This window comes from Takifugu flavidus, chromosome 8 (assembly GCF_003711565.1).
Source record: "Takifugu flavidus isolate HTHZ2018 chromosome 8, ASM371156v2, whole genome shotgun sequence".
In the NCBI taxonomy this organism is placed as follows: domain Eukaryota; kingdom Metazoa; phylum Chordata; class Actinopteri; order Tetraodontiformes; family Tetraodontidae; genus Takifugu; species Takifugu flavidus.
In genome coordinates, this window is record NC_079527.1 from 1,131,313 (window position 1) to 1,157,500 (window position 26,188).

The 26,188-nt window shown below is 49.6% G+C and overlaps 2 protein-coding genes and 1 non-coding gene across 5 annotated transcripts; 1 reads left to right on the plus strand and 2 right to left on the minus strand.

Moving 5' to 3' along the window:
- Positions 1–913: 913 nt before the first annotated feature.
- rgs19 (regulator of G protein signaling 19) lies at positions 914–8,218 on the minus strand. Of its 2 annotated transcripts, none has more exons than XM_057041264.1 (5): positions 7,965–8,218; positions 2,932–3,101; positions 2,756–2,842; positions 1,721–1,955; positions 914–1,499 (listed from the first exon to the last, which is right to left on the minus strand). In XM_057041264.1, the coding sequence occupies exons 1-5, from the start codon at positions 8,019–8,021 to the stop codon at positions 1,311–1,313; spliced, it is 738 nt and encodes a 245-aa protein (XP_056897244.1). In that variant the 5' UTR covers positions 8,022–8,218; the 3' UTR covers positions 914–1,310. The 2 variants fall into 2 exon arrangements, with proteins under 2 accessions (XP_056897244.1, XP_056897245.1); XM_057041265.1 differs by lacking the exon at positions 7,965–8,218 and adding an exon at positions 5,816–5,969.
- A 13,957-nt stretch (positions 8,219–22,175) lies between these two features.
- On the plus strand, positions 22,176–23,653 carry LOC130530260 (eukaryotic translation initiation factor 4 gamma 3-like). Of its 2 annotated transcripts, XR_008951776.1 has the most exons (4): positions 22,176–22,644; positions 22,732–22,870; positions 23,220–23,357; positions 23,466–23,653. XR_008951776.1 is itself a non-coding variant. In XM_057041288.1 (2 exons), exons 1-2 carry the CDS (start codon positions 23,162–23,164, stop codon positions 23,612–23,614), a joined length of 345 nt encoding a protein of 114 aa, XP_056897268.1. In that variant the 5' UTR covers positions 23,024–23,161; the 3' UTR covers positions 23,615–23,653. The 2 variants fall into 2 exon arrangements, 1 of the variants encoding a protein (XP_056897268.1); XM_057041288.1 differs by lacking the exons at positions 22,176–22,644; positions 22,732–22,870 and having other exon boundaries at positions 23,024–23,357.
- A 145-nt stretch (positions 23,654–23,798) lies between these two features.
- trnaw-cca (transfer RNA tryptophan (anticodon CCA)) lies at positions 23,799–23,870 on the minus strand. The gene has a single exon. It is a non-coding gene; the product is annotated as a tRNA-Trp (tRNA).
- Positions 23,871–26,188: the final 2,318 nt, after the last annotated feature.

Genomic DNA, 26,188 nt, shown 5'->3' on the forward strand with positions numbered 1-26,188 from the left:
TAACAAAGGAAATCAAAGCCTTCGGAACGTACGGACACTTATGCTACGACCTGAATGGATCAGCAGCTGTTCAGGCCAACAACAGGCGTCCAAGCAGACGTAGGACAGTGATGAGGTCAACGGTGAGAGGTCGCAGATGTCAGCAGCAGCAGTGTGTGTGTGTGAGAGAGAGACAGGAAACATCAAAGCAAAAACCTGAAAAGTTGAGATTTCTCATTAAAAAAATAGATGTCTGTAAATCAGTAGTTCAGTTGGGAAGTATCATCCATCCATCCATCCATCATCCATCAATCGTCCACCATCCATCCATCCATCCATCAATCATCCACCATCCATCCATCTATCATCCACCATCCATCCATCATCCATCCATCAATCATCCATCCACCATCCATCCATCCATCAATCATCTACCATCCATCCATCTATCATCCACCATCCATCCATCATCCATCTATCCACCCACCCATCATCCATCCATCAATCATCCATCCACCATCCATCCATCCATCCATCCATCCATCCATCCAGGAGGAGCCCCACCCCCCAACAGGGACCATGGACATGTGACTGGCTGGTCATGATGGAGTGAATAAAAATGACCTAAAGAAGAGAGGATGAATAGAGACGACAGGAAGCTGGTGAGGACGTCCCCGTCCACAGGGATGTTTCAGCTCCAACCAGTCCTGATCAGTAGATCAGCTGAGGGACCTGAGTCTCCCGATGTCCCAGGGATGGATCTGGACAGAAGATCTTTCTGTCTTCAGGTCTGAGATGTTTCTCCTTCGTCCTTCACATAAACGTCACAATTGTGCTGATCTAAAGGCGGTCACCATGGTTAAGTCCAACGTTGTGGACCGGCTCAGGCTTCAGAGAGGAAGGTCCCCTCATCGCGCTCACGAGGGCGCTCCCATCAACCCTGCTCACGTTTATTTACCATGATGAGAAGAACTTTCAGGTTGGCGGAATTAGCAAAAATGCTAACGTGGGTTTGACAAATTCAGCACGGGAAACATGAATCAAAGTCATCATGATTCAGTGTCTTTGTTGTTGTTGTGTCTTTGTTGTTGTTGTGTCTTTGTTGTTGTTCCTCATAAATATTCAGATTTCTCATATTCGTCATCGGACTGAATTTATGTGAAAATGAGGCTGTTTTTTAGCGCACTAACAAAGACGCTAAAAAAAGAGAAAACGCGGAGATACTGTGTCCAGGAGAGGTCCTGGCGGTGGTCCGACAGGTTCCTGGGACCCGTTTCTGTCAGGAAAGTTCCTGGTCCTTTGAAGATGGGGTCAGGGGAGGGGGGTGGGGACTAGGCCTCGGAGGAGGTCCCCGAGCTGCCTTGAGCCAGCGACTTGTAGATGTTTGAGGAGAGGAATCGTGGGTAGGAGTCTCTGTGCATCAACGTGTAGATCTGGAGCTGCGCATCTTCAAACGCTTGCGCTGTGGGATCCTGCATCTTCTTGTTGATCACCTCTCGAACCTGGGCATCCAGACTGACCTGTAGAGAAAGACCACAGACGTTAACTGACCCATTCTAAACACTTCTTCCCACATTAGCACACTTTTGTTAGCATGACTTAGCTGTGACGTGTACAAAGTCTGGAATTTGTGTTTCTTTTTGAGATTAAAGAGATCAAAGCCAGCCAAGACTTCACCTGTGTCTGTGACTCACCTGTGACTGACCTGCTACTGTTAGCGACCTGTTAGCAAGCATCTCACCTCTTTGGGTGACAGGACGGAGATATAGTTCTCGTAGATGAAGCGAGCCTTTTCCTCCACGATGCTATTGTTGAGTTCCTTCTTCAGATCTTCACAGGCCAACCAGAACAACATGTTCTCCTCACTGTACTCGGTGCGCAGGAACTCCCGGAAGAGGTTCCGACCCGCCGGGTTCCTCATCAGCCTCTCAAAGGACTGAGACCACATCCGGATCTCCTCAGTGGACGGCTTCGTGCTGCGTATCCATCCATCCATCCATCCATCCATCCATCCATCCATCCATCATCCATCCATCCATCCATCCATCCATCCATCCATCCATCCATCCATCCATCCATCCATCCATCCATCCATCCATCCATCCAAATTGACAGAGGACATTGATCAGTTCTTTTTCCTGTAACTTTACAACTTTACAATAATTAAAAACTCTTAAATCAAGAAAAGAAAATCCAAAAATTGCAGCTAATGTTTTTATCTGACTGTTTATCAGTCCATAAAATGGTTTCAACCCTTTTTATTTGTCTTTGCAGGGACAAACTGCAGAGTAGATGTTGATGTGACAATAAGATTAGAGGATGATGGTTCATGGAAATCTAGAGAACAGACGTTTCAGAGACCTCCTGAGACCCCTCTGAGGCCCCTCTGAGACCCCTCTGAGACCCCCTGAGACCTCCTGAGACCCCTTGAGGGCCCCCAGAGGCCCCCCTGAGACCCCTCTGAGACCCCCTGAGGCCCTCTAGCTCTGAGACCTCCTGAGGCCCCCCGAGACCCCCCGGAGGCCCCCTGAGAGTACCCTTGTGTGGACTTGGGATATTAGGTATCCCACAATGCATTTCACTGCAGCCTACAACAGCAGCAGCAATGGCGGAAAGTATGTAATTCAAACTACGGGTGTCAAGTACTAACTACAGAAGACCTTTCCGAAGTGTGTGAGAATTGGCTGCGATTCAACTGGAAACACCATTTTAGCATCAGGAGCTGTGTTAGCATCAGGACAGTGTTAGCATGAGCAGCATTAGCGCTGGGACTCACCAAACTTCACAGTTAGGGATGGTGTCCATCTTCATACCCTGGGATATTCTCTTCCTCCTGCTCCGCCTCCATCTTTCTTCTTCATTCCTGACAGTGAAACCAACATGATGAAATAATGTGTGTGCGTGTGGGTGTGTGTGTGTGTGTGTGTGTGTGTGTGTGTGTGTGTGTTCTACCATGTACAGCTGCAACAGCAGCACCAGCAGAAGCAACACGCATTGGGTCGGGAATTCTGGGTCGTGGTGATGGCCCGCTCCCCTCCCGTTCCACTCAAAGCCGAGGTCTCGCTTTGGCCCCCCCCCATGGCCAGCTCAGCCCCGCGCTCAGCCGGGATCGGACCTGTGTACTGCACAGACAGAAGAAGTGTCCAGGTGAAGCACATTTATGAGCTTCGCCTGTTGAACTAAATCCATGCTTGGGTGCACATTAGCTTAATGCTAACATGAAGAATAATCTGGACACTAGAAATGTACACGCAGGAACTCCTCATTGAGCTACAAAATACACTCGGTGTGTGTGTGTGTGTGTGTGTATGTGAAAAACCTGAGCTGAGATTAAAACATGTCTTGTCACGATCTCCTTTATGTACAGTCATTAAAGACAATATACACATGTTGAGACACAACATGAACCACTGATCGACAACCCAACAGGAACTGATGGTAGATGATGAGTCACATGATGCAGGTCAGCTCTCCCCTCCTCTCTCCTCCTCTCCCCTCCTCTCCTCTCTCCTCTCCTCATCTCCTCTCCTCTCCCCCTCCCCTCCTCCTGTCCTCTCTCCTCTCCTCACCTCACCTCTCCTCTTCTCCCCCTCCCCTCCCCCCTCTCCTCTCCTCTCCCTTCATCTCCTCACTCTCCTCTACTCTCCTCCTCTCTCCTCTCCTCTCCCTCCTCTCCTCTCCTCTCCTCTCCACTCCTCTCCTCTCCTCCTCCCCTCCTCTTCTCCTCCCCTCCCCTCCTCTCCCCCTCCCCCATCTCTTCTCTTCTCCTCTCCTCTCCTCCTCTCCTCACCTCTCCTCCTCTCCCCCTCCCCTCCTCTCTCCTCCTCCTCTCCTCCTCTCCCCTCCTCTCCTCCCCCCTCCTCTCCTCTTCTCTTCCTCCTCTCAGAGAAAAAGATGGTTGGCCGAAGGAAAACAGAGCAGAAAGAGGAAGAGAAACGAGGGCATCAGAGAGGAAGTGAAAAAGTCAGTCAGGAAACGCAACAAAAAATGTGATGCATCATGTGACTAAGCTGTGTGTATAAACACACACACACACCACACACACACATGCGGTTGGCTAATTTCACACCTCTGACTGTTGATAATAATCAGTGTCTTCAATCAAACTCAAGACTGAGTGATCCTGACGTGTGTGTTTGTGTGTAAGTGAACAGGAAGTGGCTGGACCATCAGACTGAGAGAACATTGGAGGACCTCCTCCCCTCCGACCTGACCTGCTTCTGGACCTGGCACTGCATGTGGCCCCGGTTCAGGTTCAGGAGCAGGTCCGGGACCTGGTGGAGAGGCCGTTACTGAGTGGGTGAAAACTGTGTGTGTGTGTGTGTGTGTGTGTGTGTGTGTGGTGTGTGTGTGTGTGTGTTTCAAAATGACAGCAGGAATTTCTTCAGCAGAAAGAGTCACTTCCTCTTTTGGTGTATGTTTAACAGGATCTGGGCTGCAGTTTTAATCTGATTAGATCAGGTGACACTGAGAAGCACACACACACACACACACACACACACGCACAGGATACAGGATACTTCTAGAATATCTCATATATGAGATATTCTATATATATTAAATGGAAACATGTTCACCACCAGCGTGTTCACCACCAGCATGTTCACCACCAGCTTGTTAACCACCAGCTTGTTAACCACCAGCTTGTTCACCACCAACTGTTCACCACCAGCTTGTTCACCACCAGCTGTTCACCACCAGCTGTTCACCACCAGCTTGTTCACCACCAGGGTGTTCACCACCAGCTTGTTCACCACCAGCTTATTCACCACCAACTTGTTCACCACCAGCTGTTCACCACCAGCGTTTCACCACCAGGGTGTTCACCACCAGCTGTTCACCACCAGCGTGTTCACCACCAGGGTGTTCACCACCAGCTGTTCACCACCAGCATGTTCACCACCAGCTGTTCACCACCAGCGTGTTCACCACCAGGGTGTTCACCACCAGCTGTTCACCACCAGCGTGTTCACCACCAAGGTGTTCACCACCAGCTGTTCACACACCAGCGTGTTCACCACCAGGGTGTTCACCACCAGCGTGTTCACCACCAGGGTGTTCACCACCAGCATGTTCACCACCACCAGCGTGTTCACCACCAGTGACTCCAGGTGTACTGTTGCCTCACCAGTGCACCTGGAGTCACCTTGGTGAAAGCCCTGCCGATGACAACAGGCGTGACGGGAAGTGACCTGCATGTGTGTCTATGCAGGCCCACAGTCAACAAGCCTGAAACAGCCAGCCAGCAAGGCACAGGCCACGCCCCCTGCTGCTGCGCTCACACGGTAGCTGTCGGGACGCCACACGTCCACGTGTAAAAACCGCTCTAATCCGTAACGTGCTGCCTGCTGCTCCTCCACGGTCACCTGGGACCTCCACCAGGAAGGAGCAGCCTCTTCACCAGCTTTACCAGTTGTACAACGAGGAAGGAGGCTCCTTCCTGCTGGCAGGAGGAACCGGGGAGTCCGGAGTGGCCGAAGCCCTCTGAGGATGAAGCACAACCGCTGCGTTTCCATGGAAACCAGACTCTAAACTTGTTTAAAGACTTCTTCTGGCCAGCTCTGCTGCCTCACACAGGAGAGAGGTGAGATGATGGTGGAGACCCCGGCGACGGTTCCCTCCTCCTCCCTCTGATAGCGGCGCGCTAAATAAATGCTAACGGTGCCAAGTCACAGCTGGAACTTCCTTTCTGTGTCTCTGTGACTGTTCTGGCCCTGATAAAAAGCATTTCTGCTGAACAACAACCACATCCCTCAACCTCAGGAACATCCTCAAGTCCAGGCGTCTCCCTCCGTCACCAGTAAAACCAGTTAAACTGCGAGAAAGCAGAACTCACCAGAAACAAACCGAGTCACCTCCTCCAACTCGTTTGGCTCTTTGAGCTCCCAGCTTTGACGATCGGCTTCAGCCCAGAGAAGGAGGAAGAAGAGAAAGAGAGTCGAGAAGCAGGAAACGGTGTCAGAGGTATTGAGACACCCGAGACTACTGATGAATCAGACCCACACACACACACGCACGCACGCACGCACACACACACACACACACACACACACACACACTCACACACACACACGTGTGAAAAGCTCCTAAAACCAGCAGGTACATTCCTCTTTTAAACTGGGACGCCTCATCGGTCCAGTCCAGACTTGTCAACATGTTTTTAGCAGGAAACTGGCGGGAACCTCTGAGGAACCATCTCAGACTCTGACCAGGGGCCTGGTTTTCAGATGTTGCTACGGAGACGGTCACTTCCTGTTCAACCTGAGGTCCACTGTTGTCTACCTCAGATCTACCCGAACATCCAGCATCACCTCGCACAAATGGGATCAGTCTGGTCCACCACTGGACACCAAAGATGGACGTCCAGGCTGCTGTATCTCCAGAGATACTCCAGACGTTTTCACGCTAACATGCTGACAGCTGGGCACCCGACAGGAGGTCACGTGACCTTCATGTATGGAACAGCAGCATCATGGTTCTTCATGTTTATGTTTATGTACCTTTTAGCTGCACTAGCAGATGTTTGTCAGAGCAACGTTTCTCACACACAAACGGCCACGCAGACAAAGATAAGACGCAGACGGAGGAGAAGAAGAAGAAGGAGAAGAAGGAGCAGGAAGGTTACCAGGTCACCCACCATGGTGTTAGCATGGGAGCTGTTCGTAAAATATAAATATAAGGAAACAGAAACTGGGAGGAAAGAGTGAATGTCAGAGCCCAACACAGCGATCACAACGATCCATCCATCCATCCATCCATCCATCCATCCATCCATCCATCCATCCAAATGACTATAACTGACGGTTATACTGGGGCAGAGAGAGTAGATGACTGGTTATACTGGGACAGAGAGGGTAGATGACTGGTTATACTGGGACAGAGAGGGTAGATGACTGGTTATACTGGGACCAAGAGGGTATCTGACTGGTTATACTGGGACCGAAAGGATAAATGACTGGTTATACTGGGACAGAGAGGATAAATGACTGGTTATACTGGGACAGAGAGGGTAGATGACTGGTTATACTGGGACAGAGAGGATAAATGACTGGTTATACTGGGACAGAGAGGGTAACTGACTGGTTATACTGGGACAGCGAGTATCTGACTGGTTATACTGGAACAGAGAGGATAAATGACTGGTTATACTGGGACAGAGAGGGTAAATGACTGGTTATACTGGGACAGAGGCGTTAAATGACTGGTTATACTGGGACCAAAAGGATAAATGACTGGTTATACTGGGACGGAGAGGATAAATGACTGGTTAAAGTGGGACAGAGAGGGTAAATGACATGTTCTACTGGGACAGAGGGGGTAAATGACTGGTTATACTGGGACGGAGAGGATAAATGACTGGTTATAGTGGGACAGAGAGGGTAGATGACTGGTTATACTGGGACAGAGAGGGTAACTGACTGGTCATACTGGGACAGACAGGGTAAATGACTGGTTCTACTGGGACAGAGAGGATAAATGACTGGTTCTACTGGGACAGAGGGGTTAAATGACTGGTTATACTGGGACAGAGAGGGTAACTGACTGGTTATACTAGGACAGAGAGGATAAATGACTGGTTCTACTGGGACAGAGAGGGTAAATGACTGGTTATACTGGGACAGACAGGGTAAATGACTGGATATACTGGGACAGACAGGGTAAATGACTGGTTATACTGGGACAGAGAGGAAAAGTGACTGGTTATACTGGGTGACTTCTTTCAGTAGTACGAGTGGTGCTGTTAGTTCCTGGAGCTCAGTTCTCGTACTTTTACTTGCGTGTGTGTTGCTGGTTTAGTGTGAAGCAACAATCATTTTCAGAGAGAAGCTGATCTCTCTGATTTCTTCTGTGGTGATGAAGGTGATCACAGAATGGAAGTTCGGTAGTTCAATGGTTCAGGGGAGGAGGGCAGGAGAGCGCGCGGAGCAGAGCAGGAGAGCATGCACAGGACCCCCCCCCCGAGCGCAGGCCGATCATATACTCACAATCTTTGCATTGAAGAGGTCCGGAGGGCGGTATCCGCCGCGCTTTCGGACGCACATCCGTATCTGTCTCTGCGGAATTCTCCCTCTGCCACTGTAGGAGGTGAAGGAGGAAGAGTTACAGGAGGAGGAGGAGGAAGAAGGTGCCAGGAGTTGTGATAATAATTTTTCCAAATATGCTGCCGTCTCCGCCGGATCAGAGGAAGCAGGAGAGTCCGCCTCCTCCCCCGCTGCTCACCTCCTGCTCGGGTTTTTCCCAGAGAGAGGGAGAGAGAAGGAGAGAGAGAGAAAGAGAGAGAGAAGGGGGGGGGGGGGGGGGGGGGGGACTATGGGAAAGAGTGCAGAAAAGAGAATCACCGCCCTGTCTCCCATTGCGCATGCGCCTCCTCCTACGTCTGCCCGAGCCGGAGACCCCACGCTCCGACCAAGTATCTGCATTTCTCTTCACCTTTTAATCTAAATGTATAAATTCCGTAAATGTCATAAACGCAATTTCAAACCTGGACTCAGATAAACTTTATGCACATTCACGCGCGCCCACACAACAACCTTTTCTTTTAATCCTTAAAGGTAATAAAGCATGAATCCAGTGTTCCCAAACACACCCAAAAGCCTGAATAATGGTTAAAATTCCCTATACGGGCATCAAATATGTTGTTGCCTTGTGGTGTTTCATATATTTGTCTATTTACGGGAATTCCGCCCAGAATACTCACACGTTAAAGCTTCTCCTCACACATGAATAAATGTATAATGTATGTAAATATAAATGTCAAACAAGTGGGACCGCATTAACAGCTGACGGTAAGAAATAAGGGGCGCCAGCAGGGGGCGCCACACACCGCGGACAGGGGCGGTTTAGACCGTTATTGTCTGAGGATATTTTAAATTGGACAAATATAAACACACACACACGCTGAGCTGACAGACTTTTATTCTGTAGGGACACCGTCTTTGTCCTCACCTTTCAAGACACACGTTGCCCTCACGTGTTCTGTGTTATCAGAGCTGACCTTTGGTCTCGGCCTCTGGATCATATCAACCAGCTTATCACACTTACTTCCTCTGCTGCAGGTAACATGGAAACCTGGACAGACTCAGGACCTTGCTTCATAGAGCTGGAAGGCCTCCCTGAAGGACGCCTGTCCGTCACTTGTCCTGCAGTGAGCTGCGTCACCACCAGGGGGAAACACAGCTGGATGTAACGGCTTTGGGATGCGTCTCTGGGGGCATCTGTCCTCGCCATGGTGGCACCGCCTCAGGCCGCCAACGCCGCTGTAATCTCACAGCAATTAACCCCTCAGGGGGACTCGTGGCTTAATGGGACAGGAGGAGTCTGAGGGGACGATGAGTGCTTCTTTGACAGAGCAACACAGCACCGGGAGGCAGGTGAAGAGATGGAGGACAAACACAACCTTCATCTGAGAGGACATTTACTTCAGTCATGTGGTGTCTAATACTGTAGGACTGACCGGCAACAACAGTGTCCTTCTGGCGTTGGATCATGTCCCCCCTGTGGTTACCACCAATTTCTGCATCAGCCATGAGGACGTCTTTGTCCCAATTTCATTCACATTTATTGTATTTAGAGCCCAAAATCACAACCATTGTTGCCTCGTAGGACTTTACGAGCTGCACAGCTGTGACATCTTCTGTCTTTGGACCCTCAAACCTGGTCTGGAAAACCTGAAACCCTTTTAGAGAAAGACATAAGCTGCAGGAGTTCCACATATGAGGGACCCGTCTCCCTGGGACGGACAGACAGGCAGTAGACGCCAACTACAGAGAACTTCAAAAGTAGCATCGGTGTATGGAGATAAGTCCAGGGGCCCAGAGGCACCTTCAGATGTCCTCGTACGGAGATCTGGTCCACTCATCCTACAGGTCTGGCTGGACCATGTCCAGGATCAGTAAACAAGCCAGGCTCCTCACGCTGGTATCAGTGGCTGTTCGTCACAACGATGTTACACAGACTGATTGAATCAGAAGGGGGTCAAATCTTTGCTTTCACAGCTCTGCACATTAGCTCCCCCCAACCTGAGGACCAATGCAACACTGAGGAAGACATCAATCTCAATCAATCTCTATTTTTCAGCCTCTGTTACAACAAAAATTGTCTTTTAGATCCTTCCCAGAATCCCAGGGCCTGACCCCCAACAAGCAACAGTGGCAGGAAAAACTCCCCTTTAACGGGAAGAAACCTTGAGCAGGACCAGACTCATGTAGGAGGACCCTCCTGCTGGTGGCCGGCTGGGTAGAGAGGGCAGTGAAGGGGGAGGAGAAGGACATACTGGAAAGGAGAACTGATGGTGATAATAGAGTCTCCAGCTCTCGTATCTCCATGTGTGGAGCACCATCATGGCTAACCCACTGGATTAACATGACCTGCTAACCCAACCACCTCCACTTTCACAGAGCCCCTCCTACTCCAAATAGGGGGCGTGGCCGTGAGACACATCACCTTAGATTCCCACAGGAAGGAAGGGCCCATTGGTGGTTACCCTGAGGCTTTCAGTTTCTGGAAACTCATGGAGATACACCTGAAACTGGAGTCTTCTTGAGGCTTATCCCCCCATTGTGGTGGCATTTTTGGCGTTCCCTTCGTCCCCTAACTTCATGGGAGGCTACACAACAGTGGACATTTCTCTGACACCTGACTGGACTTACTGGCCTTGTGGCCCCTGTAGAAGCTCAGTTGTTCTGGATCACTGCTGACCACCACAGCTGGTCCTCCAGCGTGAGACCTCTGTGGGTTTGAGTGCCACTTCATGTAGGCTGCTAAGACCACCAGAGTCCACAACACCATCTAGGCCAGGCTCCTTAGGCTGATCTTCCCCCATCACATGGATTACAGATGGTCTGTGTTAGTGATGTGTTAAGTAGGACGCAATTTTGTTTACGTTTGTTGTTCATATACAGGAAGTCCAGCCCGCTACTTCCTGTCTTTGCTGTCCCTCTATTTTGTCACACAAGCTTTGTTTTTCCCCTTGAGATTTTTGCATTCTGGTTTCTGGCAACTTAAAATCCGAAGGATTTATCTGTGTTTTTCTGTAGCACCTTGTTTTCTGCCGGTTGATGGAGGTTGTTGAAGACTTGCTAAAGCCATTAAATATTCGTGCTTCAAGTGTCAGAGCCAACTGAACCATAAGCCAAGTACTAAACCTATCACAACACAAATACAACATCAGGTAGACTGGGCCCAGTTGGTGTTCCCAGTCCTGGAGGGAGAGCCTCTCAATCTTTTACCTGGTGACCCTGGTGGAGAGGCCAAGCTGGGAAACGTTTTGAGTCCAGTTCAAAAGCAGTCTTTGCTGTGTGGCCATGGTGGTAAATTTTGGAGGAAGACTGATCGCTGCTCTGCGGAGGCCTGTTAGCAGCACGGCGCTAGCTAGCTGGATGGCTCCTGGTGCTGAGAAGTTCTTGCAAACCTTGTATTTGGTGGCTAATTGAACTTGTCTTGCGGTATCTTGGTCATTCCCCTGCTGGCTCTCACATTGCTACTGTGCGACCGCTTTTGCTTCAAGGTGCTTTTGTTAGCAGGGAGTCTGGGACAGTTAGCAAAGCCTTTATATGATCTGATGACCTCAGAGTCACAAGTCCTCAGGCACTGGGGGCGTCAGTTGGTCTTTCCTCTGGACATCAGCTGCTCAGCTTGTCTCCATCGTCCATCCACACTGATGCATGATGGGATTTTAATCAGATCCCGACTGAATGGACAGTTTGGCTGGATCTTCATGAAAGCTCAGACGATTACGGACTTGTTTTTCACCGGATTTGCACAGTTTTCAGTCCCAAACCAACAGAAAGAAAGAGTCATTGAGACTGCGAATGAGGACAAATGAATCTTATTAGTCTGGATTAGTTGGTGCTGAAGCAGCTTCATTAAACCTGCTAGTTCTCATTACTGACACGTGAAGGAGGCCAACAGCTGCTCCAGCTCTAATGATGCTGAAGAGAACTGGAAACGGCCCTGAAACATGCAGAGAGCGTCCTGCAGCTCCATCGCTTCCGTCCACTTCTGCCGTTCTTCTCTGTGCTGGTCTTCGTTCAGGTGGTTCCTCAAGCGACCGTCCCTCCATTTTCTGTGTTTCTTTTCCACTTGTTACAGGAAACATCGCCCACTATCTGTGGTTCTGCCCTCTAGGATGAGAAGGTAACACCATGTGTGTCTTTACAGGTGCTGACATGTCGATCTGTTGACCTTCAAGGTCCAACTCGTCACCACCTGTAGTGTTCAGTCCTACCGATTTTTAGTGGTCTTGGAGGATTTAAGAGTATCAGTCCTGCATGTCTGACCCCTGCTGAGAGAGTTCCGATAGCGAAATATCGTAGGCCCATGATCTGCTCAGGACCTTCTGGACCTTCTGGACCATCGCCTGCTCCTCCTGATATCAGTCTCTAATCTCATTGATAATTATCATCTCTGCTCTCTACCCAGCCGGCCATCAGCAGGAGGGTCCCCCTACATGAGCCTGGTCCTGCTCAAGGTTTCTTCCTGTTAAAGGGGAGTTTTTCCTTGCCACTGTTGCTTGTCTGGGGTCAGGCCCTGGGATTCTGGAAAGCGCCTTAAAACAATTTTGATTGTAAAAGACGCTATATAAATAAAGATTGATTGATTGATTGCTCCAACCAAACTGGGTAGCTCCCACTTCCTGTTTTTGAGTGACAATCCCTCCAGGTAATCGGTTGGTCTACCTACCTGGCCTCGGAGGACTCTGGGAACCACAGGAACCGTCCGCAGCTGGAGCTGTGCGTGATGTGCTCGGGAACCAGATGATTGCAGGTCTGCAGTCTTTGGCTGCCATTTTAGACCTGATCACTCATGAGTTTCATTCATCTTTTGAGGTTTTGCTTACGGTCCAGCCTCACCCCTGTCCCCCCAAGTCCTGAACCCAATGCTGCGGTCGCCAACGCAAGTCAAACGATTCTCTGCTTCATCCTTGTTGTAGATGTTGGTGGTGATTAGAGTCACTTTCTCCTTCAAAGGCTCTTTGCTGCCGTAGAAAACAAAGGCACTACTGGAAAAACAGGTCTAGTTCTCCTACCGCGGGGCCACAAACCGCATCGCATCGGCCTATGATGACATACTGAGCAAATCCACGAGGGCTCACCTGGACTACTGTAGATTGTGCCCAAATGTTAGTGTCCTGTCACGCTTCCATTCTCTCAGATCGACTTTATTATTCATAAACACCGAAACCTGCTGGGTTCCTGCTGGGTTCCTCTTCCTTCTGGGCTGGTTCACCCACTGCTGCCCCCCTATCCTCCCTCTGCCTGTGCATGTGTGGGCCTTCCTGGCCCTGCAGTACCACATCCCGTCTGTAGGAGTCAGTGAGTCTTTGAGTTGATGGGTGACGTGCAGGACTGGACCGAGGGGGGGGGGGGACCGAAGTAATTAAACCCTAGAAGGGCTTCTGCGTCTAATACCGCCTTTATTGGCTGTGAAGATCCCAAACTGTCCTTGGTTTACCTCATAGGGTTCACAGGCGTACCGGGAAAACCATCTGATCCTGGAATCATCCGGAAGGGAGAAGGGGGGGCTGTAAACCAACTCCTTTATCACGGCAGCAGCGATGAGGGAGGAGAGAGCAGCCAGGCCAGACAGGCGGGTCGATCGGCGTTACAACGGCAAGAAGCCTCTGCAGTTTCCTCACTTCCTGTCTCCAAACGGTCCTGAGAGCCTTCAGGTAAATCAATGTGATTGAATGAATATTGATCAAGCTGCGTGGACACAAGACAGGAAGATCAGGACGTTGAATCATGGGTCATCTTGTCTTTTCCTCTCTGCAGAGCTTTTACCTCAACTCATCCGTCCGGCTGTCCGTCTGTTTGGTGGCGAGCCAGTGCTGGGACTGAAATGGCCCTCAGAAGACACTCATGTCCTGGTTCTGGTCCCACGACTGGAGGTGCTCTGCAGCTGGTCTTAACATTCTAAATATGCTCATCCACCGCGTTCTGAGATCAGCACAGGTGTTCAGAAGCCTTGAAATGCTCAACGGCTTTGCTAGCGTCAAAGTTCTCACAAGGTTAGCGTCGTGCTGTAATGCAGCATGATGCTAACCTTGTCATTTATCGCTCAACCTTGTCATTTATCGCACCTTTATCATCGCTCATGTTGTTGTTAGAGCTAGCATGGCCAACATCGTACACAGGAGCATAATACCTTGCATTAGCACAGCATAAACACTTTAGCATTAGCAGAGCTGCATAAACACTTTAGCATTAACACAGCATTAACATTTTAGCATTAGCATTAGCATTGAGCTGTAACAGAATAGCATGAAAACCTTAGCATTAGGACAGCTCCATAAACACTTTAGCATTAGCACAGTAGCATTTTAGCCTCAACCCAGGATCACAAACAACTGCATTAGTACAGCATAAACACTTAAGCGTTAGCTGTTTCTTGAACACTTTAGCACAGTAGCATTCGCACAGCTGTTTTCACCTTGCAGATTTAAGAGTGAACAGTCCTTGTTGGGGCTTCACAGGTTTGATGTTTTGCAAATCTTCCCATCATTGTTTCTCCTCCTTTTTGTGGGTTTAAAAGTTTCCATAAAACTGTGTCCGATGTGCATATGTGAGGAGGGACAAATGTCCTCATCACACACTTCCAGCTGTTCGGGACGATGTGTCCTACATATAAAACAGACTGAAGGGATGCAGACAAGAATCCAGCTGTGTTTGATGTTTCCTTCTTCTAAATACAACAGACAGAGTTATCATTAGCATTAGCTGTAGAGCTGGGCTCAACACCCTGACAGTGTGAGTGAGTGAATCAAAACAGCCTGATGGAGGGATGACACAAAGATCTCAGCAAAGAACAACAACAACAACCATCTTTGACTGCATGTGTCTCCCTGTGCTCCTCGTGCTCCTTGTGCTCCCCGTGCTCCTCATGCTCCTTGTGCTCCTCATGCTCCCTGTGCTCCTCATGCGCCTCGTGCTCCTCGTGCTACTCATGCTCCTCGTGCTCCCCGTGCTCCTCATGCTCCCCGTGCTCCTCGTGCTCCCCGTGCTCCTCGTGCTCCCTGTGCTCCTCGTGCTGCTCGTGCTCCCCGTGCTCCTCGTGCTCCTTGAGCTCCTCATGCTCCTCGTGCTCCCCGTGCTCCTCATGCTCTTGCTGGTCCTCCCCTCCTTTCACTCCTCCAGAGACCGAGAGGTTCCAGCAGGAACAGGAAGTGCAGCCTCCTCACAGGCTCCACTCAAACAGTGAACAGTGGTCGCGGTGGCTCCTGTTAGCTGCTGTAGCTTCGCAGCTCGACAGGCGTGGACTCTGGGTCTGGCATCGTCCCAGGTAACCCTAAGCTAATGCTAGGCTAACCCTAACCCTGAATACTCCTTCTACCAGCATTCATCATTGCTCCGGCCAGATGGAATCGGCCCATTATCACGTTTGTTTGAGTGATCCGCCTACCTTTAGTTGTCAAGTGATCCGTTGAATCCAGTCTCCCTGTTCCCAGTAATGCTATTGAATATTTCCAGATCCCTTTAACGTTGCGGTTTAGCAATCTGTCTTGCATATTAAGGCAGATTGTTTTCATATTTTTTGTATCTAAGCTTTATGTTCTTTGTTTTTCTTTTACTCTTTTACTGAATGCCTCTAGACACGCCTCCGTGGAGTCTCACGGTAATTGGTTCCTCTCCACGTTTTTGGTTTTTGTAACTTGCAGCTTATAATGTCTCCTGAGACGACCGATAAACTTTGCAAACGTTTAATTTCTTCTTCCTGATTATGGTCTGATCATTAATGCCTGAAAGCTTCTGAGAATCCCCCTTGGAACGAGCGGGACAACCAAGTTTTTGAAGGGGTTGGGACTGCGAGGACAGGCTTCAGACAGGCCATCAGATCACTGTCAGACTGCAGAGCGAAGCAGCACCAGATATGGACCAATGGGCAAAGAGCCGGACGGAAAAGGCAGCACCCAGGGTCAAAGGTGCTGCCAGGTGTTGCCATTGCCTTTAATGTGGGCCTATCCCACCAGCGAAACAATTACTGCTACCCAAGTCATCATCCTCTTCCTCCTCCTCCTGGGTTCAAGTCCTGACCCCCAACATTCTCGGGCCATAAGCCTGTTCCAGGTTCCAGGGTCCTCCAGTTCCTTCTGGACTGACTTCAGAGTCATGCTGATCTTCTTTTGTCCCGCTTTAAATCTCAATTAAAGTTTTTCCTGCTAGCATGGTGAGTGTGTAACTCCCGGTCAACACTCGGGCCAGTGCCCTTGAACGGAACTTTACAATCTACCCTGTCCCGTTTGGCTCCAGCTAGTCTGCTGTCTCGGTGTTGGTGTGGTGCCCAGTCAGTCCTCAGACTGCAGCCTTTGTACCAGAACCATCTGTAAACAGAATTTCTACTGTCAAGCCTCAATTAACGTGAGTGTGCTGTAACAGACAAAGAGAAAATAGTCCTGTTAAGCACATAATTATGTTCGAGTTTGAAAAAAAGACCCGCAGCGCACATGATGGTCCCTTCCGCTGTCCATTACTCCAGATTTTGCCGACACTGATAAATCCACAAGGTTGGTTAATAGTCTTAAAAGGCTTGTTGACTTTGATTTGTTGTGTGATGAAAAAATGATTTTCAGGTTAAAATAGACATAACAGCACTTAGAACAGAACAAACAAGACCAAATCCACAACCACAGGTTTCCTCCTCTCTGTTCCATCATGTAACAGCTCTATGCAGGACATCATCAGAGGGACGTCCTGACTCCGAGCGACAGAAGAGAGCTTTGATCATAGAGAAAGACGGCTGGAAACGCATCCTCCATCATCTATCAGACTCAGGAACATCGCCACGTTTGGACCTGGTGGACACCTGGAGACTCACCCAGGAGCACGACAGCACACGTGGGTGGGGGTCAGCAACAACAGGGTCGGTGCAGCTTGGTTAGGCGGGTTTTACGTCCCACAAACACTCCGATCCAGGTTAGCATCACAGATCCCCAGTTAGAGTTAGTGGGTTCCCCTGGTGATGGGGTTTGGTCTTCTGCGAGAGCCTTAGGTGCTTCTGGAAGAGGTGGAGGCTCAAGAAGCCCGAATTTGGTGGCTTGGAGCTCTGGTGAGACACACTGATTGAGGAAGGTTCAGCCGTCTAGGTAGATAAACCTTACCTTAATGGTGAACTGGTCTGGGATCAGGAGTCCAGCTCCGCCTTGTCGCTATATTTCAGTCCTGACCAGGACATTAGATCTTGTCCCTCTGAGTGTCTGTGGAATTGGCTCATAGGGGAAGAGATTCACCTGGGTGCAGATCTGGCCTGACTACAGGAGCCTCACATAGCTCAGAGCAGGGAGAAAATCCTCAACTCACCGTAGTTCCCCCACATGTACTTGGACTGTGACGGACCCATTGCTGCTGAAGTTGATCGACTGCACCGCAGGGTTTGAGAGGGTGGTGTCCCATTGGAGAACCTTCAGTAGCTTCCAGCCTTGACTATCGCTCCAGCTGTCGGGGAATGGACACGTCCTGTCCTGCTTAACCTCGCAGCTGCGCACATTTCAAGCTCTGTGTCATGGTTTTGAAACTGGCCTCGGGATTGGGGTGCAGGGAGTCAAGGTGGACTAGTTTTCTCTGACCAAATGTTTCCCTAAAGGGAAGCTGGAGGTGCGTCTATAAGCTGCCCAGTAAAAAGCAGACAGCTGACCTCCAGTGGAGGGTCAGACATGGGATGAGAGCCAGCTTTTAAGAGGGGGGTACCACGGTCCTGGGAGGTCCTAAATACCAGCTCCCTGTCCAGGTACGGGAGGCTCACTCCATCTCTACTTTTAAGATCAGACTTAAAACCTACCTCTTTGAAAAAGCTTATTGTTACTTATTCTGTAGTTCCAGTTATTATCATAGACAGACAAATTATCATACTTAGGGGGTCGTCTAATCATTAGGTCACATCTTAGCTATGCTGCTATAGGCCAAGGCTGCCGGGGTCCGGAAACATGATCACCTGACAGGCCTCTGTCACCCCACTGGGTCATGGTTTCCTCTCCTCTCCTCTCCTCTCCTCTCCTCTCCTCTCCTCTCCTCTCCTCTCCTCTCCTCTCCTCTCCTCTCCTCCTCTATTGACAGTTCATTATAATGTTTCTAGTTTAATTCATTTTTTACTTCAACATGTGCGCTTTAGCTGTCAGAGTCTCAGGGCCTCACCTTCTGTCTAGTAAACATCTACGCTCCCAATCAAGGCTGAGACAGACTGGACTTCTTCCCGACTGGACCTCTTCCAGACTGGACTCCTTCCAGACTAGAGTTCTTCCAGACTGGAGCTCTTCCAGATTGTGCGTCTGATCTCTTTAACCTCAGTTTACAGGATCTTTACAGACTCATAATAAAACTCCTTATTCTGCTGTTCTAGATCTCTTTTTTATCCTTTTCTTGCTTCTTAAGATTTCGATTCCCTTCTGATGCAAATATGGGAATCAATCCTCGATTTCTCGTGCGTTTTTCACCATTTGAAGTTCTACCGTTTTACTGAAGCGGAGTGTTTTATTGATTATATAATTAAATGTTCAGCTATTCAGCATCAGCTGTTTTGCCTGAGGGGCTATTGTAGCAGGGACAATACATTGATTACCTTTACGCACATGTTCAAGAACAACATGTGTGATAATGTCTAGCTAATCAATAATCGGAGCTACCGGATATTTGTCGCTGTAAAACCATCAACGTTTAATCAGGACACGGACGTTACCATCATCCCCTCGTTTGACAACTAGTTAAATGGTCACTATTCCAAACCAAACCAGTGTTTTGGTTCCCTGATTCATAAAGAAACCGAGCTGAGTTCTGAACCCTGAACCATCTTTGTGGGGCTCCAGGTCCCTGTTGGTAGAGACCAAGGAACTACAGCCTTGGTGTGGTGAAGAACCAGGGCACCAACATGGCGCTGCAGGTGGCCATGCTAACATCTGGACCACAGGGTTGTACAGGTTGACAGGTGGTCTGGTGTCATGTGACTGATGTGGTCTGGTGTCATGTGACCAGTGACGGGGGAAGGTTCAATGATCTCAGCCTTCCTTCAGACGTGATGTTTCAACGCAAACATGTTGGAAGAAGTCAAAGAGAATCTGACACTCTCCTCACTCTCCCACCCTGATCTCTGGGCCCTGCTGTTGCCATAGTGATGCAACACCCCCACCCCCCTTCCCAAGACAAGAACAATGAGCAGGAAATGGATTTGCGCGTGCACACATGTGTGTGCACGCTTTTGTGACCACTTAAACAGGCTGGTTGTCCTCCAATGGCGTCATCATCAGCCTCCTCTGAACTGAGCTGTCCTCTCAGCTGTCAGTCACTCTGCCTGTTGCAGCTACGTGCAGCATGAAGCTCCAGTTATTGCTCATTCCATCACACACGTGCACGAGGAGCATGGATGTTGTGTCAGTTGACTTGTGTCTTCTGCCACTGTGATGTAGCCCTATAGTCAATAGTGTAAACCAGCAGGTAACAACAGGCAACCCAGCAGCACAGCAGCAGCAGTAGCACCAGCTGTAGCGCAACAGCAACACAACAGCACAGCAGCTGTAACAGCACAGCAGCACAGCAGAGCAGGAGCAGCAGGACAGCAGCAGCAGAGCGGCAGTAGCTGGAGCGCAACAGCAACACAACAGCACAGCAGAAGCTGTAACAGTAGCAGCAGCATCTGTAGCAGCAGCACCAGCAGCATCTGTAGCATCACAGCAGCAGCAGCATCTGTAGCAGCAGAAGCTGTAGCAGTAGCAGCAGCATCTGTAGCAGCAGCACCAGCAGCATCTGTAGCAGCAGCAGAAGTAGCAGCAGAAGTAGTAGCAGCAGCAGCAGCTGTAGCAGCAGCAGCTGTAGCAGCAGAAGCAGAATCATCAGCAGCAGCAGTAGCAGCAGAATCATCATCAGCAGCAGCAGCAGCAGCTGTAGCAGCAGAAGCAGAAGCAGAATCATCATCATCAGCAGCAGCAGCAGCAGCAGCAGCAGCAGAATTATCATCATCATCATCATCAGCAGCAGCAGCAGCAGCAGAATTATCATCATCATCATCATCATCAGCAGCAGCAGCAGCAGCAGAATTATCATCAGCAGCAGCAGCAGCAGCAGCATTTGCAGCAGCAGCTGTAGCAGCAGAAGCTGTAGCAGCAGCACCAGCATCTGTAGCAGCAGCAGCAGCAGAAGCAGCACCTGTAGCAGCAGAAGCAGAAGCAGCAGCAGCAGCAGGCTGCTGAGGGATGATGGGAAGCTGAATTACCGCCTCTCGCTTTCATTAAAACCCTGCAGTGTATGAGTGGTGCAGAAGGTTCACCATCCAGGCTGAGGAAAAGCTGGAGGCCAGAGTCCATCATCTGGTTTAGATCTCAGGTGGTTTCAGACACGCTTGGACTGTGTTTGGACGTGGATTGAATATTGTCTGAAGATTTGGACAGATTTGTTTGCTGAACGAATCCCAAACTGCTCATAAACCTTGACATGAATTACCCTCCCGCACTGCAGTCCTGTGGAAGTGGTTTGGACAGTACAGTCTGGCCCAGGATGGACTTGTGCCACAGGCGCAGGGACAGAAGATCCTGTCAGGAGGAACAGCGGATGGCAGTCATGACTGTGGTTCACAGCTCTCCAGGGTCTGGAATCCTCAGACAGCCACAGCCATGCCCTCACCGGCCTCAACTCAACTCCGTCTATCCAGTCCGGAACCCTTTTCAGGTGAGTCCCGCAACTGCTGAGACGTCCTTCGCCGGTGAAACCTGCATTTCCAAGTCCAGGTAGCTGCTTTTTGTTTGTTACTCTAATAGACTGAAGATGGCCTGAAACAGCCCTTATGTGTCCGAGAGAGCTGGCCAGCGGGCAGAAGCCGAGCTGGAGCTCTGTTTTTCAGACATTTCAGCAGATCTTCCAGGCAAGACCTCCAGGAAGAGATCCAGAGTCCCACACCTTCTCACCGTGGGTGGTTCACGGATGTTGTGTCTATTGCAGCCAGGAGAGAGGGATCCGCCCCCTTTGGCGAGGGGTTCCAAACTAGTAATAGGCACTGTTATCTGGACATGATCCTGCCTCTGCTCAGTAACATGCCCGGTTCTGGTTCCTCTCAGTGCTGGTCCTGTCCCTTTAACAACACCCTTTGCAGCCACAGCACTAAAGACAGAGGTGACGTTCACCATTCATTGGTCTCCTCCACTGACCCCAACACCCCCTGATCGACCCGCAGAGCCGATTCAGCCTGTTTAATACCAGTCGATGTCATGTGGTTCCCGGTCACCCATGGCTGGTTCAGCACACTCGCCATATCCAGGGATCGATAGGGAGGATCGTCAGCGTTGTCCTGAGTCTTCACGGCCTGTTTTTGCTCCGTCGTAAACCTTCTCACCTCTGATGACCAAATAAATGGAAACAGTTCGTATACTAGCATGTTTGACATATGGTCCGATTAAAATGATTAAAATAAATCAGTAAAAACTAGCTTTATTTCATACAAATACTAAATTAAATAAAAACAGATGAATATCATTCCATTTTAATTAAAGATACCGAAAATAGTGAGTTTTATCGTAGTTTTAGCCCGCTCGTGAGGTCCAAGACAAAAGAGGAAGCGGCTGACCAATTTAAGCCTTTATTTCTTAAACCAGAAAGAAAAGACCCACCAAAGGAATGTGGCAGGTGAGGGTGAAAATCAGGGGTGTGAGCAAGTGCCTGGATGAAGTGAGTGAAGGGGTGATGTAGGTTGTCGGTGCGAAATCCAATAATTTACCAAGAGGCAAAGCAGCTGGGGACATGAGGTGGAGGTAGGAGAAAAAGCCACCAGATGCTGGATCGAGTGGAGCTTTCTAACCTGCAGATCACTGGCCAGGTGATCCAGTTAGGTTAGCTCCACCCTGCTGGAAACCTGTGAACCACAGACAGCACACAGCAAGACGAGCCTCCTGACAAGCCCAGAAATCTCTACGCATGTCACCACTTAAAGTTACACTGTGTTTTACAATCACCTTTAAACAAATTCAGACCAACGTTAGCAGCTTAAATGTGTGTGTCTGCAACGTTTGCCACATGCTTCACACCTGCTGCAATTCAAAGTGAACACAGATGAGCTTGTTTTACACCTGTGGAATTCTTCATGGACACGGTAGAAATGAATTTGGTTTAATTAATGGAATAAAACTGATGAGAGTCAGATCACTTCTAAAGATCAAAGCAGGTGGAGGATTGACTATTAGAACAAAGGCACAAAGCCAGATGGTGGGATCTGCTTGGAGAGGCGGAGTCACAGAGCACATCATAGGTCAAAGGATCAAAGGCTCAACATGAATGACAGGGGTTTTTCATTGGAGTAAACATGAAAGACCTCACATCAAAGACCTAAATCCTACATAGTTACATCCCACGGAAGGTTTGTGAAGCTTAATCCAAAACTAAGCATCTGCCTGCTCACATCTCCTGTGTGGTCTTCAGAACATTTGGGTGCCCCGCCGGAAAGATGAGGGACCCAGAACCATCAAGCAGCTTCACCAAGAGGTGGAGCAGGCTGGAGAGAGGGAGCAGCCCCGGTCCAAGAACAGGCAAACCACCATGCAACAACGAGGTGGTGGCAGGTCGGCAGATGGCCGCCAATCCTTGAACGTGAAAGAGATTCCTGGGAAGGTCAACCAGGACTCCAGTCGCGACTGTGATGGAGACAGGAAGCGGTTCTATTTGGGCAGCAGCTCATGTCCTGGTGTCACCAAGATTCCAGGTAAATAACTGAAAAAGCCAAAAGATTGGGTGCATTTCTAAAGCGGACATCTGGATGGGGTTTTTCACTCCTTGTTGCTCTTTGCAGTTGAACCCAAGACCCCCCAAAGCAGGCAGGACCCTTATCAGAACCCTCTTGGCTCTGCGATGAAGAACAAGTGTACCAAGAACTAAAAAGGCTCCTGCAGAAGAACTGTGTCAATGATAAGATAGAAGAGTGGATCCAGGTAACTCACGATGAGAATGACCTTTAAACCAGATCTTTCAATAGAGATTGTGACTGTTGGCATGAAACTAACAAAGGTTCCTCTCCCCCCCTCCCGGAACACCCTCAATGACAGGCAGAGGTCATCAGAGGGGTTTGTGAGGGCCATGATGAGAGCAGTGTACCAGTCGGTCATTGTTGGCTTAGCCTGTTTCTGTCCAAAAACATGATTCATTAGTTTGACTCCACATAGACGTGTGGTTTCTATGATGTGAGCACATCCACAAACCCAGTGTGTGACACGTTCTGGTCCATGATTAGATGTGTTCCGGGTCTTTACAGTGGTGTGAAGAGAGTGTTTGTGTTGTCAGGTGGGGTTTATTCGCTGAGAACCACCGAGCTGCTCCAGAGAGTCAGCCTCCTCAAGAGGTACATCGAGGATGACCAGAAGCAGCTGGTGGTCCTGAACGTTGTGCAGCAGCTGGTGGTTCACATGGACCAACCTGATGGTGAGGGTCCCATCAGCCATGAACAGAGTCATGACCATCTTAACTTTGAACTCCAAATTCAGAAGCCAGAGGTGTTTTTCTATTGACTTGGTGTGTGTGTCTGTGTAGGTCTGCTGAGGATGTTTTTTGATGTGCTGTTGGACGAAGAAGTGATCCAGGATGAGACCTTCTTTAAATGGAGGTCATCCACAGTTGCTGTAACATCCGTGAGCAACTTCTTCACCTGGCTCCAAGAGGCTAACAGACCAATAAAGTGAACTTGGGGAGCAAAAATCATCTTTTTAAAAAAAAGAAATCTGCATTATTTTATTATAATATCGTCTGTCTTTGAATATAATTCAATTGATGTTCAAATACAAGTCCTGAAATATCATTTATGCTTTAGTGGAGTTGATAAGATAAACTTTATTGATCCCACCTCAGGGAGATTCACATACAGCTTGACCCCGACGTGATTTGAACACGCAACCTTCTGATCTGGAGTCAGATGCGCTACCGTTGCGCCACGAGGTCGTTAATATAGACCTGACTTTATCCTGGTGTGATCATCATGTTTGACTTTCTAAAGGAGTTTTGGTTTATTCAGGGTGAATGTTGAGGACAGTTCTAAACATTTACACTAAAACTGTTATGGGAGGGTTGTCTCCTGGTCCTGAGAGCAGCCAAGAACACAGTGGGAAAAGGTCCAAACGAGTTTATTTGACTGCTAAAAACAAAGACAGAAGCAGTCCTCCTGGACTGCAGAGAACTCGGGAGTCGGGTCCGGCACATTCACAGGTCCAGCAGATGGCGTGGAGACCTTGAACGTGCAGGGAAGGTGAGTCCTCCTGGACTGCAGGGGACTGAAGAGTCGGGTTCTGCACGTTCACAGGTCCAGCAGACGGCTTGGAGACCTTGAACTCCGGCTCTGAGAGGCAGGTGCTCCCTCCTTAAATAGGTGGCCAGGTGATAATCGTTCACCTGCCTGCAGCGCCAGCTGTTGCCAATCAAACTCCTCCACGCCCCCTGCAGGAAGAACACAACCCTGGACCCCAACAAAAACTACCTAAAGAGCACAATCGCTAACAAGGATTAATCCTTTATAATGCCATCCTCTACCGCTTATCCGGGGTCGGGTCGCGGGGGCAGCGGCCTAAGAAGAGAAGCCCAGACTTCCCTCTCCCCAGCTACTTATTCAAGCTCATCCGGGGGGAATCCCCAGGCGTTCCCAGACCAGTCAAGAGACATAGTCTCCAGCGTCTCTCCAACGTGTCCTGGGTCTTCCCGGGGGTCTCCTACCAGAGGGACATGCCCTGAACACCTCACCAGGGAGGCGCCCAGGGGGCATCCTAACTAGATGCCCAAGCCACCTCATCTGGCTCCTCTCAATGCGGAGGAATGTATGTGTGTGTGTGTGTGTGTGTGAGTGTGTGAGTGTGTGTGAGTGAGTGTGTGTGTATTTTGGACAAATAGTTTTGTATGTTTGTGAGGACCAGCCGCCTCTCCGGTTCTCCGTCTCACTTTTCCCCATCAGCCTGTTTGTGAGGCTCCTGCCAGCAGAAGCTCAGGACTCCTCCTCAGGTGTGTGTGTGTGTGTGTGTGTGTGTGTGTGTGTGTGTGTGTGTGTGTGTGTGTGTGAACTCCTCCTCAGGTGTGTGAGGGGTGACTGTGGAGAAGGATGGACCACGCTGAGGAGAGTCCTCAGGTTTGGGTCTGTCAGAGGTCTCTAGAGGAAGGTGAGCTTGAAGGTGTCCGGTGTGGACCAGCTGCTGGTTCTCCTGACGTCTGCTGAGGCAGCAGAACATACACTCCTTTGCTCGTGCACATATGAATGATAGCAGTCAAATGAGTGCACGTGAGCCCGGTGTTGTATGTTCTCTCTGGCTGAGGCCCAGGTGATGGTTCCAGTGTGAGTCCCTCTCTTCTGCTGGTCTTCTCAGTTCAAGTGTTCAGCTGAAGATGAGATCTTCTGTTTACTTCTCACCCTGCTCCTCTTCCTCCCCCTCCTCACTCTTGGGGTGAACACAGTCCAGATCCTTCCTTTTATTTACCGAGTAGCGGAGATGGAGAGGGACTTGTTAGCCTGCCTTGTTAGCGAAGCGGTGGGGGGGTGTCTTTGTTTACAGAGCAGTGCTGCTGTGATCGTCTAACTTGTTAGAGATGTTGAGAGTTTCCCGTGTTTTCAGATGGGCCAGGAAGTCCCAGGAGTGGTTCAGGACCGCGGCTTTGTTCACAGGTTCTGCTGAATGTGGGTTCATTCCCGCTAAAATCAGATCTAATGGGATTTTGTCTGTGGAACATACGGACCTACTGAGGTCTACGCAGGTCTCCTCTCAGCTCAGCTGACTTTGAAACCAGGCACACCTGTGAGGAGCCCAGCCGTCCACCTGCTGCCACCTCAGTGGAGCTGATTAGTCCTCACTGCAACAACACACCTCCTTGAATGAGTCAGCTTTTATTTTTAACTGCATGTTGTTGCTGTCTGATGGAAACAGTTTAGTCGCTCACGTCTCCTCCAGGAGAACATCTGATGCAGAAAACCTCAAACAAACAAACAAACAGTCCTGAGGATACTAGCATCCATTCCTTCATGTATGTTAGCAACATGCTAGTTAGCAGCTGTAGCCCAGAGCTTTGTTCTGAACACGCATTACGGAGATAAAGGGTCAGGAAACGGAACCACGTCTTCTGGACTGGAGTGACTCCACCAGCTGGTCTGGCTCCTGGAGCCACCATCGCCCATCCTCCGTACCCCCACTGGCCCCCTATAACCTGCACACTCCACGATAAACCATCTCTCCTCCGTTTCCATGGCAACAGACCGTCATATCTAAAAGATCTCCTCTCCGAGA